General features: G+C 44.7%; 1 protein-coding gene across 50 annotated transcripts in view; it reads left to right on the forward strand.

Annotated features, from left to right (window-relative positions):
• The window catches only part of OBSCN (obscurin, cytoskeletal calmodulin and titin-interacting RhoGEF), a 281,685-nt gene that overhangs the window by 37,024 nt on the left and 226,710 nt on the right, over positions 1-17,951 (forward strand). For 41 of the 50 annotated variants that reach the window (XM_083466412.1, XM_083466407.1, XM_083466411.1 and 38 more), the window contains exons 4-12: positions 18-278; positions 3,400-3,702; positions 5,699-5,965; positions 8,956-9,225; positions 11,840-12,124; positions 13,366-13,656; positions 14,119-14,409; positions 15,058-15,348; positions 16,614-16,895. In XM_083466412.1, coding sequence (XP_083322538.1) covers positions 18-278; positions 3,400-3,702; positions 5,699-5,965; positions 8,956-9,225; positions 11,840-12,124; positions 13,366-13,656; positions 14,119-14,409; positions 15,058-15,348; positions 16,614-16,895 — 2,541 coding nt within the window. The remainder of the gene's footprint in view (positions 1-17; positions 279-3,399; positions 3,703-5,698; positions 5,966-8,955; positions 9,226-11,839; positions 12,125-13,365; positions 13,657-14,118; positions 14,410-15,057; positions 15,349-16,613; positions 16,896-17,951) is intronic. The other 9 variants (XM_083466423.1, XM_083466434.1, XM_083466403.1 and 6 more) reach the window with 6 other exon arrangements.

The raw sequence follows: 17,951 nt of genomic DNA on the forward strand, positions 1-17,951 counted from the left end.
TCTCCACCCCACCAAAGGGAATATTATCAAGAAACTGCCAAGGAAGACTGCAGTCAGCATAAATGACACAGCGATATTCTGCGTGGAGCTGGAAAACAAGTGCCAGAAATTCCGGTGGCTAAAGAACAAGGAAGAACTGAAGCCCAACAGCAGAATTGCCATCACTTCATCCGGCAAAGAGTACAGCTTGATAATCCGAGATTGTAAAATGGAGGACTCGGCAGAGATTGTGTTTGTGGCCGACGAGTGTAGAACGTCCACCCAGTTTACTGTGTCCGGTGAGCTGTTCTCTCTTCCTCTATGTGAAACTCACAGAGTATGGTTGCTCTGCAGCTTATGGTATAATAGGCCAGCACTAGGATGAGGAAAGTGGCTATGGTTAGCTTTAAGTCTTAGGTTCCAGGGCTTCTCAAGGGATGAAGCTGGCCACTTGTGGAGGGACTGGAACACAAGCAGATCTCCTGAATAATAAAAGTTTCAGCTAGCTGTTTGAAGCAGCAAGGTGGAGCACTTCTCCACTAGTCCATCTGTTTAATATACCGTATTTTTCGCTCTATAAGACGCACCAGACCATAAGACGCACCTAGTTTTTGGAGGAGGAAAACAAGAAAAAAATATTTTGAATCCCAGAAGCCAGAACAGCAAGAGCGATCGCTGCGCAGAGAAAGCAGCAATCCCTCTTGCTGTTCTGGCTTCTGGGATAGCTGCGCAGCCTGCATTCGCTCCATAAGATGCACACACATTTCCCCTTACTTTTTAGGAGGGAAAAAGTGAGTCTTATAGAGCAAAAAATACGGCATTTGTGAAAAGAATATATAAAAATGCACTATGGAAAATTGCTTTCAATACATGCATATTAGTCAAAACTGCATCCAAATATTTCTTATGAGGATTTTGAAAAAATGCAAATTGCTGCGATTCCTAAGCAAATCCAAGAGCTGTTGACACCCTAGACAACAGTGACCCAATAGTTGCATGTTGCTTCCCTCTCATGCTGAACAAAACAATCTTGCACCTGAGAATGCTCTTTCAGAGGAGGGGAGGGGGATCTGACTAAATGTTACTAAGCTTAAGAAGTTAAGGGTTAGTACCTAATATCTGATTTCAGATATTTCCAACCTACTGAACCTGAGCTGAATGCTAAACAGGCCGGCACTTTGCAGCCTTGGCCTTCCCATTAAACTTCAGGGGGGATGACAGTATATCATGTGACACTGATATATATATATTTATGCAGCTTGCTAAGGAAGGAGGGTGTATCAGGCCAAGGTTCCCTATTTTTATTCTGTGTCTTACAAAGTCTAATGGCTCTATTAGAAAAGCACCTTGTTTGCTTCATGGAAAATCCTGGTGGTTCCATTTCAACACGCTGGTCACATTTAGGCAGTGCTGGATTTACGTATAAGCTAAACAAGCTATAGTTTCGGGCCCCACTCTCTTGGGGCACCCCCCAAAAATTAATGGAAAAAACAACTGGAGATACTGAATGTATATTTCCAAAATACAGTGGTACCTTGGGTTACATACGCTTCTGGTTACAGACTCCGCTAACCCAGAAATATTACCTTGGGTTAAAAACTTTGCTTCAGGATGAGAACAGAAATTGCGCAGCGGCAGCAGCGGGAGGCCCCATTAGCTAAAGTGGTGCTTCAGGTTAAGAACGGGCCTCTTTAACGAATTAAGTACGTAACCAGAGGTACCCTTGTATAAGATAAAAAACAAATACCGTATTTTTCGCTCTATAAGACGCATCAGACCACAAGACGCACCTAGTTTTTGGAGGAGGAAAACAAGGAAACAAATATTCTGAATCTCAGAAGCCAGACCAGCAAGAGGGATCGCTGCGCAGTGAAAGCAGCAATCCCTCTTGCTGTTCTGGCTTCTGTGATAGCTGTGCAGTCTGCATTCGCTCCATAAGACGCACACACATTTCCCCCTACTTTTTAGGAGGGAAAAAGTGAGTCTTATAGAGCAAAAAATACGGTAAAATAAAACCTACATACAGCAACAGTGTTTTGTTTTGTGTTGTGTACGCTCCTATGATGTAAGTCATGGGCCCCGCCTGCTAGCCTGCTCCCTAAAATATCACTGGTTTGCTCATTTCTATGTATTTGGGGTGCCTACATTCTGCATGTGCAAATGGCTTTAGATAGCTATTAGGTCCATAAATTACCATCTATTCAACACAAAAAACAGTGACAATTTGTTGTTGACAAAGGACACCTGGACATATAAAGGGGCCCATTACCTTCAGTAGCTTAGGACCTCATCAAACCTAAACTTGGAGCCATTTATGGAGCCACTGCCACACTCACCAGCCATGACTCTGGCGTTTGGTTGTGGATCCCATGTGCTAACATGGCTGTGTCAATTACAGTGGAACACAATGAGCTTAGTGTAATTTGGCTTTCTGTCAGCATCTGCTAGAAGGACCTTTCTCGCCGAAAGGCGAACTGTGCCGAAGTCTGCAATCACCCTATTAAACAACAGGGATGGCAGCAGACAGGCTTGTGACAGGCATACCCTCCAACGTGTTGACTTGGGAAACTGGGATGCTTGTCTTCACAGCCCTTGTTCCTCATGACCTGTGCGATCTTGCGGAGCCCAGAAATGACCTCTGTGATCTCACACATTTTGGGGCACCCTGCTGAGAGCATGGAGCCCAAAACTGATTCAGCAGTAACGATTGGGTTTCCTGAGGGGAAAGTGGCTGGAAAGTAGAAGTCTGGATGAGCTCTTAGGCTAAAAGAAAGCAAACTTAAAGCTGGGTGTATTAAAATAGCTGCAATGTATTGTAGGGTTTGTCCTCCCTGAAGCAAGGGTGAAGAAGGCTATGGAATTTTGTGGCTGGAGGCAAGGATTGATGTCTGGTACAGCATGACTTTTAGCGTGTTGCCTCTGGCATTGATGTGTGTGTATCCCTAAATGATCTGATCTTGAACGATCTGCATTGGCTCCCAGTACGTTTCTAAGCACAATTCAAAGTGTTGGTGTTGACCTTTAAAGCCCTAAACAGCCTCGGCCCAGTATACCTGAAGGAGTGTCTCCACCCCCATCATTCTGCCCGGACACTGAGATCCAGAGCCGAGGGCCTTCTGGTGGTTCCTTCACTGCAAGAAGTGAGGTTACAGGGAACCAGACAGAGGGCCTTCTCGGTAGTGGCGCCCACCCTGTGGAATGCCCTCCCATCAGATGTCAAAGAGATAAACAACTACCTGATATTTAGAAGACATCTGAAGGCAACCCTGTTCAGGGAAGTTTTTAATGTGTGACATTTTAATGTATTTTTAATCTTTGGTGGAAGCTGCCCAGAGTGGCTGGGGAATGAATGAATGAATAATTATCCTGGCTTTTCAAACAGATCAACTTATTTCCCCCCTCTTTTTTCATACTACCCAGCTCCGAAGAAGCCTCCATCGCATCCACCAGTTGACCCAGTGGTGAAAAATAAAACAGAAACCTCAGTGATGCTATCCTGGTCCCCGCCTAAGATGGAGCGCCCCATCCCTATTGATGGATATGTAGTGGAGCGTAAGAAACTGACTGGATTCACTTGGCTGAGATGCCACGAATCCCCCGTTCCTGAAACTGAGTTCACTGTGAGCAACCTTGCTGAAGAGGCTGACTACCAATTCCGAGTGTCTGCAGTCAACAACTATGGCCAGAGCGGCTACCTTGACTTCCCAGGAACCTTGCACCTTGGTGAGTATGAAAAGAGGAGGTGTTTGCAGTCATTGAGGCTGGGTGCATAGACCTGCTACATCTCATGAAATCAAGAAACCCTTGGAAGCTAGTGAGCTGAATGTGAGCTTTAGAGCATCAAAAGTGATTGCTGTATTGGGTTGATGATGTGGGAATGTTCAGGGATGCAGGAGAGGATATATTGTTTGATTATAGCCTTTCCAACTTGTGTAAACAAGTTCACAATTTAGCAGAGTAACATTCCCCCTTTTAAACTCACAGCGGACGTGTTTGCTCCGGCTCACTAAAGCCTCTATAATAACTGTTCTGGTATTTTCCCCTTATACCCTCATAAAAGATAAGACATAACACAGTCTTCTATAAAAGTATAAAAAGAGTTTACTCACATTCTGTTCACAGTTGGATCCCAGAAGGCAGACTTTGCTTAGAAAAGTAACATACACCTGGAAACTATCGCATAAAGAGACAGTCCCATTGTGCTCTCTTGGCTGGAGGCCAAGAGAGCATCTTTGGCTAAGCAGATGTTGCTTCTTTGACTAATGTAGTTAGAGAGAGAGAGATGGCTGCCCTGCCCTGTGCTTTTGTCGTTACCTGCACAGGTGAGGCCAAGCCCACCTCTGGTCACATGCAGAGGAAGTCTGTCCCAGCCCAGAAGGAAACAGGAAGTTTACCTGCTGGCTGGACAAACATTCCTCCCCATGTGCAAACATGTTCACTCTAGGAATGTTGTACTTGACTGCTCTTGTGTTTCACATCCCACAGACTATTCAGAGGTGAACCTAATATTCAGCAATAATTTATTCAAGGTTCTTGGTATGATTTAGTAAGATTCTGATATGATTTAGGATTAAACCTCCTCAGGCTGGTCTCACAGGATCTCTGAGAAGTTGGTTAGGCTAAGAGCCACTGAGGAAGAACAATTTAGATTGAGAGTATTGTGGAGGGTAGGAATGATGGAGGAATTTAATTTTTGTGAATCCAGTTTCTCACCTCCTGGGCTAATGGGTGGATTGAAATGTAATTATTCTTTAGAGTTTGCATTTCTTCTATTTTTGCAAGACAGTTCTCAGTTCAAAAAATGTGAGCCAATAATAATTTCTCTGGTCATCCAGTGTTATGTTGGCCCTGAAGCCCAAGAAGGGGGAATACCTTACCCTGTAGGGTTAAGGTAGAGAACCCCAGCAGAGATTTAAAACCAAAAATATGCAGCAAAGCACGGAAACACAGGCTGGCAGATCTTTAAAATATGCCCTTCTAAGTTCCTCCCAAAGTTCCCCTCTTCCCCAGCATAGAAAAAGACCACACATTTGGTAAGTTAAATCAATGGTTTACTTACAAACTCTTCAAAGGTCAGGTTCATGTGCTTTTTCATACATCAGTCAGAAAACACAGGCAGTAAAACTTGGCTTAGTTACAGTGGTGAAAGTTCCTAAATTATTTCTGCAGGAACTCAAGATGAGCTTCTCATGTAGACTGATGTACAAGAATAGAATTGATTACCTTCCTTCCAAGGTGAGGGGGAGTGACCTAGCTAAGCCTGGCAGAACAGCTTACTCTATGGCATTAACCTCTTCATGCATACTTAAGCATGTTGATTATATGAGACTGGTTATCTCAAAAATGTACCGTATTTTTCGCTCTATAAGACGCACCAGACCACAAAACACACCTAGTTTTTGGAGGAGGAAAACAAGAAAAAAAATATTTTGAATCTCAGAAGCCAGAACAGCAAGTGGGATCGCTGCGCAGTGAAAGCAGCAATCCCTCTTGCTGTTCTGGCTTCTGGGATAGCTGCACAGCCTGCATTCGCTCCATAAGATGCACACACATTTCCCCTTACTTTTTAGGAGGGAAAAAGTGAGTCTTATAGAGCAAAAAATACGGTAATCTCAATACAGTAGCAATCTACCTAAGGATGATGTGTTTTCTGAGTTGCATTACCTTCGTTGTCTAATAGTTGGTCATTTCAACTGCATTTTCTTCTTCTGTTCTATAGAACCAGTCCTGGCTGTGAAAAGCCATCTGAGAAATGTAGAAGTAGCGCCAGGCAGGGATGCAATCTTCACTGTTGACCTCACTAATACCTGTTCCGGCTCGTGGTATGTTAATGGCAACATCGTGCAGAACAGCGATAAGTACATCATTACAAGAACCAAAACGTCGCACAGCCTCACTGTCAAAAGGGTCACAAGTGTTTTCAAAGAAGCAGAGGTGAAATTTGTCGCTAATAATCTTGAAAGCACTGCCAAGATAAGTTTGAAAGGTATTTTTATATGCATATTTCTTAGGATTTTTTTTATTTGCTGGGGAGAGGGGGGGCAGAAAATCCAGAAGCAAAGAGCTGTGTTTCAAAGCTTGCAAGCTCTGCCTTAACCACCCAGATGTGTGAGAAAGTGGAGGTTCAGTTGTTCTCGCTAGTACATCTGGAAGAATAAAGGGGTCATCACTTGGGACCAAAAAGATCTTAATGTAGGCACCAGGCAAGCCTCACTGGGGAGGCCATTCCATTCCATTCCTTTGTGGCTTAGGACCCTCGTATCTACGGAACCACCTCTCCTGGTCTGCCCCGCAGAGGACCTTAAGGTCCATGAATAATCATAGTTTAGAGCAGTGTTTCCCAACCTTTTTTGGGCAAAGGCACACTTGTTTCATGAAAAAAAATCTCGAGGCACACCACCATTACAGCCCCGTGACGTCAGCGCGCAGCGTCACGCCGGGAGGGACGCACGAAAGTGTAAGTTTCAATTTTTCCCCTCCCCCTTGCCTTCCTTCTGTGCCAACCGCCAAAAAGCCAAGAAAAAAGCCAAGACTTTAGGGCAGCAGGTCGACACAGAAGAAGCTCCTACCTAAGGAAAGGTGCGACGGCCGTGTCCTCTTCTGCCACACTTGGCAGCCCTGCCTCACGGTCGTGACTCCCACCCTGATTTCTCCCCGCAGGTCGAGCGGCACAGGCAGCCCAATGTGTCCAGCCCAGACACAAGCCCCGCTTCCCCACTCTAGATCCTGAATGCGACCAAGTGCTCTGGACTCCCGAGCAGGGTGGGAAAGAGGACTCGCATCTGGTAGCCTCCGGGCTCCTCGCCTGCTCGAGGGATGGCATTGCAGGCAAGCTGCCGGCCGTCGCCATCGCCGCCCCCTCATGCGAGTGGACCTGCCCGGAGTGGTGGGCCGGGGGAGGCTCGCTCTCTGTGGGGATGTGGCCCGCACGCGCGGCCCCGCTTCCTCCTGCCCAGGGCTGAGCTCCTTACCCGCGATCTCGGTCTCGCGCACGCGGATCCCACTTATTCTGAAGCTCGCGCCACTAGCCGGGGCTCTCACACCGTGCCAGGGCGAGGCGGCGCGGCCCACTGACGTCATCGCGGCTCGCCGCCACCCTCGACTTCCCTGTTCCCTCCCCTCCCTCGGGTCGCCGTGGTTACTGAGGACTGCAAGCTGCTCGGGCGAGTGTGGGGCATTAAGTGGGAGAAGGAAAATGAAAATTAAAACTCGCCTGAAGGCCGCCTCTCCGGATATGAAGCTATCTTTCGATTTTTTTAATTTTTCCCGCGGCACACCAGGCAACATCTCGCGGCACACTAGTGTGCCGCGGAACAGTGGTTGGGAAACACTGGTTTAGAGGTCCCAGGCCCTAAGGAAGTCAGATTATCCTCCACCAGGGCCAGGGCCTTCTCAGTGATGGCTCCGACCTGGTGGAATGCTCTGTCCCATGAGACCAGGGCCCTCCAGGATTTAACTTCCTTCCACAGGGCCTGTAAGACAGAGCTATTCCACCTGGCTTTCAATCTGAACTTAGCCTGATATTTTATTCTCCTTCCTTCCCTCACTCCCCTTTTTATGAAGATTACCCACTCTGGGATCCCACAGCTAATTCTCCCCTGGTCTCCTCGCTCGCCCAAATAGGACTAATTTAGCCAGCTAGCCCTGGTGATCATCTAATGTTTACTGGATGTATTTCCCCCCAAATTGATTTTTTAATTCTGAATTTATTGTTATTCACATTTTATACTGTATTTTATGCTGTTTTTTGTTGTATCAATTGTTTAAAATTTGTTGTTAGCTGCCCTGAGCCTGGTTTTCTGAACCGGGAAGGGCGGGGTATAAATAAAAAAATATTTATAATCAGGATGTAGCCACCAAAAAGGCCTCAGTACAAGTGCCTGACTGAATAAATAGCTTCAAACAATATTGGAATCTGAACATCCAAATTCCAAAACACTGTATAAAATGTTTTATAAAACTGTGTCACAAATATGACCATTGGCCTTTGAATATCCAATAAACCAATGCCTTTCAGCCTTAGGCCGCCTACAGTGGTCTAATACAAACAGGAGGTGGTAGTCAACTAAGTTTTACTCAGAGTTAATCCATCACAATTATATATCAATTCAAAATACTCCGTAAAATTAAAGGGGGGGGGGAGGGATATAAAGTATAATCTGAGTAACGACAACTGCAAAAACTGTGTGTGTGGCAGGGGAGGGTCATTGTTTTTGTTTGTTACTATGGTATGCATTTTTGTGTTTTCATATTGTAAATCACTTTGTGATGCTTGGATGAAGAGAAGTATAATAATAATAATAATAATAATAATAATAATAATAATAATAAATGGGATGTTTAAATATTATAGAATAACAACAAAATATTTAAACAAGCCAATGTTTGTACATATAGAACTCATCAGTGAAGACTTGGAAGCCGCCCAGAGTGGCTGGGGAAACCCAGCCAGATGGGCGGGGTATAAATAATAAATTATTATTATTATTATTACTTGTTCTCTTAGCCCTTTTCAAACCATTGAATAATAAGATTATGTATTTGCCTGACTGGTCAACTTCTATGCATGGAATGGGAGGGGACACCATCTTGACTTTTGCCTCAGGCGTCAAAATGTCTTCAGCAGCAAAATGTCTCCTGGCAAGTCTCTTTCTCCCCTTTACATTGCTGCTGCTGTGGAATTTCTTTGAGTTCATTCCACATGTTCTCCCCACATCCCATGAAAGCTCTAATGCCTTTATTACAATGTCAGCGTTGTTTAAATCTTCAGATTTTGAATTTGTCTAGAATGCAAATTTCAAAGTCCAACCTTTCCCCCCTTTTTTAAAAAATGAAATTAAACCTCACTCTGCTTCAGATTTGGGGAAAAAATCACCTGATTTTCCAGTTCATGCAAAATGTTGTTTCAGTTGTATACTCAATCCGTTTGCGCCCTTTGCTGCCAACTCTGTTTTGCACCTCAACTTACTTTTCTAGATGAAGTGGCAAAGTTCGTCAATGAATCAACCCCCGGAATCAAGGTCAAGCTCTCAGAGAAGTTTGAGCTGGTGTGCGAGGTCTCATCAGAGAATGAGCCCGTCATATGGAAGAAGGGTAAAAAACCTATCAGGCTGGACCAGAGAGTGACATTTACCTCTCAGGGAGTTAACAGAAAGCTCATTGTCCACAATGCACTGAAAGAAGACGAAGGGATTTACACCTGTGAAACAAAGGACGACAAGTTAACATTCCACGTTGAGGTCGAAGGTGAGCAGGGGAATCTGACTGCTTCCTTTTCGCCATGACATAGCAATGTAGTCATTCTTCCTTCACAAAAATCTTGCTGACAATATATTTCTGGTAGTTGAACTGGCACTTTTGTTATTCTTGTGCTCACAGTAAGGTTGCTGGTTGTTCAGGACTGAAAGCAGATGGATATGTTCAGGTATAGGGAATCCGACGGCAGAAGATCTAGGAGTGGCATGTCAATAGCTATGTTTTCAAGGGAGCTGTGTTGTGTAAATAAACAAAAATCTGCCCTTCTTCCCTTATGGGGGATACAAGAGCCCTTATAGAGTCCTTTGTAGGTTCTCCATCGGTCGGAGAAAATAACAGAGGCCAACCAGAGAATATTGAGAAGCAAAGCAGCTTGTAAGTTTGATCTTTATTGAACTGTTGCAACAGGGTGCTCCCCTCACACGCAGGAGAAGGAGGAGGACCCAGAACAAAGGTGTTCCCGCCCTTATACAGTGGTACCTCAGGTTACATACGCTTCAGGTTACATACGTTTCATGTTACAGACTCCGCTAACCCAGAAATAGTACCTCGGGTTAAGAACTTTGCTTCAGGATGAGAACAGAAATCGTGCTCCGGCGGCACGGCGACAGCGGGAGGCACCATTAGCTAAAGTGGTGCTTCAGGTCAAGAACAGTTTCAGGTTAAGAACAGACCTCCGGAACGAATTAAGTACTTAGGTACCACTGACATTTTAAATTGCCTGCCCTGGAGTCCAAGACCACCACTAGAAACATCATACATACATCACAGAAAGGGGTGTAGCTCAAGACCACCCCCCAGATACATCATACCTACATCACAGAAAGGTTGGTCTACAACAGAAATCTGAGTGCGTTGTTTATCTCCTGTCTGGCAGGTTACCTGTTAATGATCACTTGATTGGATTACCTGGGGAGCCTGGCCAGTCTTTTGTAATGATAAATAATTAGTTCCTGAGCCAGGTCACAGGCTCACCCTATTCATACACAGACATACCCTTAAGACAAGATTTGTGAACAAAAAGACAACGGGGAGGCTTTTCCATTTTCCTTCGACCTTGCAGAGAAATATTTGAGGTCAATTTGGGAGGGACAAAATGGTTTCAGGCCTTTTTCTGTGGGGTTTCAGACATGTGGTTTATATATGCAGTTATGAACATTTATTTTATATATATATATATATAAGACCTTAATTTTTTTTATTTCAGTTTCATCGAAGCAGCTAGGCCATATTTCACCTACACTTTATGGTCTACTTTGTAAATATAGGACTGATAGCAAGGAAACTTGTTGCAAGAGATATTCCACCCCCTCCCTCTGGAATACAATGTGTTATGTACTGAAGTTCTCACCCTGGGCCAGCAGGGGGATACTGTAGATAATTTTCACTCAGGTCCACATATGCAAATAAGGGATTGAAAGTGACGTTCAGTGATTGGATAGTTACAGAAAGTTGTTTCAGTTGCGTTGTACTGGAGCTCTATATAAGCAGGCTGCCTGAACCCTTCAGTTCAGTTCTGTTCTGGCCTGTGAATAAACAAGAGCTGTTTGAAGAATTGCTGTGTCGTCTGATATGTTCACCCACAACTTAACACAATGCACACGCACCTGGCTGGCCATAGCAGGAAACAGGATATAAGGCAACCTTTCCAGGGGCTGCATGCCAGTGGTGGACAGGGCCAAAGCAAAACACCTTGCTCTGTAATTTGCTTCCTTGTCACTGCCATCTTTGGCAGAGGGACTATTGGCCGTACATTCCTGAGGTCTGCTCCATGACCACCAAGAGCAGGGCGTCTAGCACTGCTGCACCAATTCTTAGAATTCCCTCTCTTTGGATTTTAGGCAAGCACCCCTACAGTATTATCTTTTAGCTGGTTGCCTTTTTCTGTAGTGTGTTTCCCAGCCATGTGTTTGTGCAGCTGAAGTTGGCTTACTGTTTAATTTTTGTACATTATTCTGTGCAGGTTATATTGAGTTTTAAGTTCTTAAGTGTGTGTGTGTGTGTGTGTGTGTGTGTGTGTGTGTGTGTTAGAAATCAGTAATTAATAAGCATGGACCAATGGTACCAAATAGTATGGGAAACAGCCCTACTAGAAAAATTAACCAATAAACTGAAACTGACACGGAGACAAACAGAAGAAGACCCCTTGTATGGCTCCCCTTTATCACATGCACAGCCCAACAAGACAACGACAATAATCCACCAACAGCATACAAATCAATATGGCTAACCTGATCCAACACACCCACCCACCTCACTCACACACGAAAACAAAGATCACCACAGCCAACCACATCCTAGGCCAACCCCAACCTCTCCCACCACCAAAGAAACACAAATGAACAGCAGAGAACCTGCACGAGCAACACTGATACCAAACCCTACATACGTTAAGCAAAATAGAAACATCGCCACCCAACCCCCCCAACCCCCCCATCTTCCCCCCCCTCTATCCCCTCCCCCCCAATGTCTCAACAAATGAAACTGATATGTAAAAATGTTACATGGAAAAAATACGAGAAACATTACACGTACTTCAAAAAAAGAAAAAAGGGAAAAAAAGAAATCATGAAATTTGGCATGTGTTTTATTTTCCCCACTGCAGAGCCTCTGCCTGTGTTTGCCAACAAGGAGAAGGTACAGAAAGAGATCAAGGTTACCTTTTTAGAGAATGCATCTCTTCTCTGCGAGGTGGCCCAGGAAAACACAGAAGTGAGGTGGCTCAAGAATGGGAAGCAGATAATCTCCAGCAAGAAATTCAAGATAGAAGCTGAAGGAAAGACCCGGCGGCTGATCGTGCAGCAGGTAGAAAAAGAGGATGTTGGTGATTACACCTGTGAGGCTGCTGGCCAAAAACTCACCTTCAAAGTCGTTGCAGAAGCTGCAAAAGGTTTGGATGTTTTCCTTTATATGGTACCATCTATATTTGGGACTGCCTTTTCTGCTCACCAAAGTCCACCCCCCTCCCAAACACACACTCTTATCTCCTGGGCTACCAACCATGCAAATTTGCACATCCCACATTCCTTGATGGTCTGCTGCTAATTTGAATGGAAATGGAGAGCAGGTAATGTTGAGGTATAATGTAGCAGCCACTGGAATGTCAGCCCGACTGACTGCCCTATTGTGCATCATTTTAGAAGTTTTTATATATCAATCAATCAATCAATCAATCAATCAATCCAGGGACCCAACAAATCATTACAAAGCAATGCACAGTTCATACAGCCTACCTCCAGGTTAAACAAGCATTTTGTTCAGACTTAAAGATAGGGATCATTGGTTCTTGCAACCACCGATAAAAACTTCGCCACTGCTAATGATCTAGCATTTGTCCGGTCTTCCAATAGGAACCTGACATAGTGAGCCTCTGATTTTCCCGGGGAAGGTACCAGCTAGGGTAATATCAGTTCAGCCCTGGCTTGCTCATATTTTGCACAGTGCAGCAAAATATGTTTTATAGAATTGATGTCTTGAGCACACGAGCAAGGTCTGTCCTGGTAGGGAACTTTTATATATATATAGTGAACAAGTCCTTAAGCAGACTCTGTATCCATGATTTGAAAAGGGGACTGTTGCCTACAAACAGAGTTTATAGATCCGACTGCTGTGTTGCGCTACAACCTGAATTTTGTGTGTTAATCTACAGGAGACTAGTGTTGGAGGAGACGTTGCCTTTTATGGGGTATATTAAAAGTGATTATAGGTTAATGGGTGAAATATACTCGGAGTCGAGAGCGAATTTCATGCTCTTTATTCATCATAGTGGTGAGGAGGAATGGAAGTTCCCCCAGAATGTCTGCTTTATATACATTATTTACACAATGGGCCCCACGTGATTGGCTAATTCCGGGATTCTCCTGTAGACCAAACAGGTTGCAGATTCACTTCCACCTGGAGCTGGATTGGGTGGCTCCTGTGGACCAATCAGACTGCTGTATTCTGAATCCTATTGTTCTAAGACCAATCGGACTGCTGCATTCTGAATCCTATTGTTCTAGGACCAATCAGACTGCTGCATTTTGGATCCTATTCAACTCAGTACATAACAATGGGGAAACCTTGATGTGCTGTAAATTGGGAGTCTAGAGTTACAGTCCTTGTTCTCTTTTCCCCCTCCCCTTGCCACAGTTGCAGAAGTTGAGGATGTGTTTGTCAACAAGGAGAAGGTCCAGAAGGAGATCAAGGCTGCTGTTTCAGAGAATGCCTCCATCACCTGTGAGGTGGCCCAGACCAAGACAGAAGTGAAGTGGTTCAAGGATGGGAAGCAGATCACCTCCAGCAAGAAATTCAAGGTAGAAGCTGAAGGCAAGACCCGGAGGCTGATTGTGCAGCAGGTGGAGAAGGAGGACGCTGGTGAATACACTTGTGAGGCCGCTGGCCAAAAGCTCACCTTCAAAGTCATTGCGACAGCTGCAAAAGGTTTGCCTTCTCTCCTTTTATACCTTACTGCTTTACATTTGGGGCTGCCTTTTCCACTGAGCAAAGGCCACCCCCCCACCCATGACTTTCTCCTCTCACCTTGGCTGCCTGTATTGAAAAAAAATTGCATATCCTGCACTCCAAATTCTGCTAAATGAAATGGAATAGGAGAGAATCTCATGTTGGGCATGAAGTGGTAGTTCTTGGTACTCATCCTCTCTGTCTTCCTTGGCCACCACTTACTTGTCCAAAGGTGACTTACAAATTATTTTGGGAGGGTGTGGATATTGCTGCAGGCACAGAGTGGCTGAAACGGCAGATGGGTCTTCTGTGTGATATCCCTGCTGTTAGTGTTTTACTGAGTTCCCATAAAAAAGGAAAGAATTCCTAAGTTATAAAATGGAGCTTAGAGTTATTGATCTTTGCATATCCTATTTTCTCTCACCCTCCACCTTGCCACAGTTGCAGAAGTTGAGGATGTGTTTGTCAACAAGGAGAAGGTCCAGAAGGAGATCAAGGCTGCTGTTTCAGAGAACGCCTCCATCACCTGCGAGGTGGCACAGACCAAGACAGAAGTGAAGTGGTTCAAGGATGGGAAGCAGATCACCTCCAGCAAGAAATTCAAGGTAGAAGCTGAAGGGAAGACCCGGCGGCTGATTGTGCAGCAGGTGGAGAAAGAGGACGCTGGTGAATACACTTGTGAGGCTGCTGGTCAAAAGCTCACCTTCAAAGTCATTGCAGAAACTGCAAAAGGTTTGCAAGTTCCCCTTTATACCCCACAATATTACATTCCCATTCATAACTTTTTCCTTTCCCCTTTGCTGTTGCTGATGGAAAAAATTAACACCCTACACTCCATGTTCTATTTAATGAAATCATAGAATCAGAGTTGGAAGGGACCACAAGAATGATTTAGTTCAACCTCCGGCAATGCAAGAATCTTTCACCCAATGTGGGTTTTGAACCTATGGCCCTGAGATTAACAGTCTCATGTTCTACCAACTGAGCTACCCCTCAGTGTTAAGGAATAGGAGAGTAATTCTTGGTATTCAGCCCCTCTGCCTTACCTGGGTATGACTTATTTGTTGCAAAGATGTATCATGCATAATTTTTGCAAGGTGTGAATACTACTGCAGGCCATCTTTTAATCAACAAATGAGCTGAAAAAGGAGATGGACCTTACATTTCACAGTTTCGCTGTTAGTGTTTTGCTTCACTCCTGTACAAAATGTGAGTATTCCTTGCACTTTAGGCAGGCGACCTGAACAGGCTGACTTCCTCTTTAACACAGATGGATTGTTCTGTGAGTGATGGATTTCTAATGTTAATGGGGAACCTTCAAGTGCCATAAAACGTAAGCTTAGAGTTACTGATCTTTGCTTGTGCTTTCCTCACCCTCAGTTGCAGAAGTTGAGGATGTGTTTATCAACAAAGAGAAGGTCCAGAAGGAGATCAAGGCTGCTGCTTCGGAGGACGCCTCCATCACCTGTGAGGTGGCCCAGGCCAAGACAGAAGTGAGGTGGTTCAAGGATGGGAAGCGGATTACCTCCAGCAAGAAATTCAAGGTTGAAGCTGAAGGGAAGACCCGGAGGCTGATTGTGCAGCAGGTGGAAAAAGAGGATGCTGGCGAATACACCTGTGAGGCCGGAAACCAGAAACTGACATTCCGTATCACTGTGACAACTGCAAAAGGTTCGCATGTTTTCCTGTATACCCTGCTGATTTATGGTTGGGGCAGCCTTTTCCTATGACCAAAGTCTATCAAATCCCATCCACACAATTCCTTTCTCCCCAGCGGCCAATGCTCAAAGGTTGCATGTCCCAAAGTCCTAGATACTTGTGCCACTAAAGGGCAAATAGCCACAACATCTGTCCCAGAGTTTTCACATCTGCACTTTCTTTTTTAAAAAAAGTGAGCATTGGTGTGTGTGCGAGAGAGAGAGAAGGAGAGGGAGAGGGAGAGGGAGAGGGAGAGAGAGAGAGAGAGGGAGAGGGAGAGGGGGGGGAGAGAGAGGGGGGGGAATTGGCCCCTGCTGCTGCTGTCCCAATTGGAGTGGGACACCACTGACCTGCTTTCGGTTCCAAGAGCAAACATACATGGAACAGCTGGTATTGAGGAATTGGCAGTTTCACCCCATCACTTATTTGGGCATCACTTATTTGCTCTGAAGGTGGTATAATAATAATAATAATAATAATAATAATAATAATAATGATAATAATAATACAGTGGACTCTTGGGTTGCGAACATGATCTGTGCGGGAGGCATATTAGCAACCCGCTGCATCCGCAACCTGCAGCGCCACGTCTGTGCACGTGCGGGTTGCAATTTGACACTTCTGCGCATGTGCAAAGCGTGATTTAGCACTTCTGCATATGCGCAAGCGCCGAGACCGAAGAGTAACCCGTTCCGGTACTTCTGGGTTCGGCGCAGTGCGCGACCTGAAATCACACAACCCAAAGCATCTGTAACCCACGGTATGGCTGTAATAATAATAATAATAATAATAATAATAATAATAATAATAATAATTTTCATGTTCTAGGCTGAGGGCTTGAAAAATCCCAAATGCCTTAGATTTGATAGCCCCACTATTTAGAGCCTTCAAAGCAGCCGCCATACAAGATCTATTATTCCTTCTGGCAGCAACCCAGGCCTCAAGAACCAGCCCGAGATCTTATGATGAAGGGCGGTATATAGATGTAATAAAAATGGGGGTTTGTTCTCTATGAACACAGAAAGCTGGCTGCCCTACTGCTTGCTGCTGCAGCCTGTGTTGTAATATGAATGTTGTGGATTAAGCTTCAAGAGTTTGACGCTGGAAGATCCATCCTCATGGATTAAATGATATGTGCATCTATTACCCTGAACAGATGTTACTGGAAGACCTTAAAGTGCCATAAAAAAGGAGTTTAAAGTTACCTATCTTTGCTTGTCCTCTTTTCTCTCCTTCAGCTGCAGAAATTGAGGACGTGTTTGTCAACAAGGAGAAGGTCCAGAAAGAGATCAAGGCTGTTGTTTCAGAGAATGCCTCCATCACCTGCGAGGTGGCCCAGGCCAAGACAGAAGTAAAGTGGTTCAAGGATGGGAAGCAGATCACCTCCAGCAAGAAATTCAAGGTAGAAGCTGAAGGCAAGACCCGGAGGCTGATTGTGCAGCAGGTGGAGAAGAAGGATGCTGGCGAATACACCTGTGAGGCCGGAAACCAGAAACTAGCCTTCAAAGTCACTGCAGCAGGTATTTCAATATAATATATTATACCTTACCATATTTGGGGCAGAAAGTGGCAACAGAGGACCTGTATTTTATGCCTGCTGTGTATACATTAAGGTAAAGGTAAAGGTACCCCTGACCATTAGGTCCAGTCGTGACCAACTTTGGGGTTGCGGCGCTCATCTCGCTCTATGGGCCAAGGGAGCCGGTGTTTGTCTGCAGACAGATTCCGGGTCATGTGGCCAGCATGACTAAGCCACTTCTGACGAACCAGAGCAGCGCACGGAAACACCGTTTACCTTCCCGCCGGAGCGGTACCTATTTATCTACTTGCACTTTGACGTGCTTTCGAACTGTCAGGTTGGCAGGAGCTGAGACTGAGCAACGGGAGCTCACCCCGTCACAGGGATTCGAACCGCTGACCTTCTGATCAGCAAGTCCTAGGCTCTGTGGTTTAACCCACAGCGCCACCCGCGTCCCGTGTATACATTAGCTCTCAGCTTAACTGATGATTTAAAATAGTGTTAAAGGAAAGTTTTGTTACTTACCCTGCATGCATCTGAAGTGACTCAAATCGATCAATTGGCATTTATTTGTTTACTTAACTAAGAATATTTATATACTGCTACATAGTAAAATGTCTGAGCAGTTTACATGAAATCTTAAAAATATAAATAAAAAGTTTGAAATGATTAAAAGCATTGAAAAATAACTGAAATGAACTGTAAAAGAGATTAAAATGCATGAGCATCTACATGTCCAGATAGTCTTGCCTATAATAAAATGTTTTAAGCATGCACTGCAAATGGTACAGGAAAGGCACCTGCCTGATGTCAGTCGGTGGGGAATTGCAGTCAGTGAATTGCTTGTAAGCATAGGTCTTGGAGGGAAAGGTACAAAATTCATTACATAGCCATGAAACATAACTCCCAATTCTCACATGAAGCATCTGGTTGCAGATGAGTTACAATCCCTACATATTACAAGATTCAGCTGGTGGAAAAATACAGCTATTTCTGGATCAGGAAGCCTGAGAATTGTAATTCATGAACATTGGGGCGCGAGTGGCGCTGTGTGTTA

This window comes from Podarcis liolepis (assembly GCF_965112155.1).
Source record: "Podarcis liolepis genome assembly, chromosome: 12".
In the NCBI taxonomy this organism is placed as follows: Eukaryota; Metazoa; Chordata; class Lepidosauria; order Squamata; family Lacertidae; genus Podarcis; species Podarcis liolepis.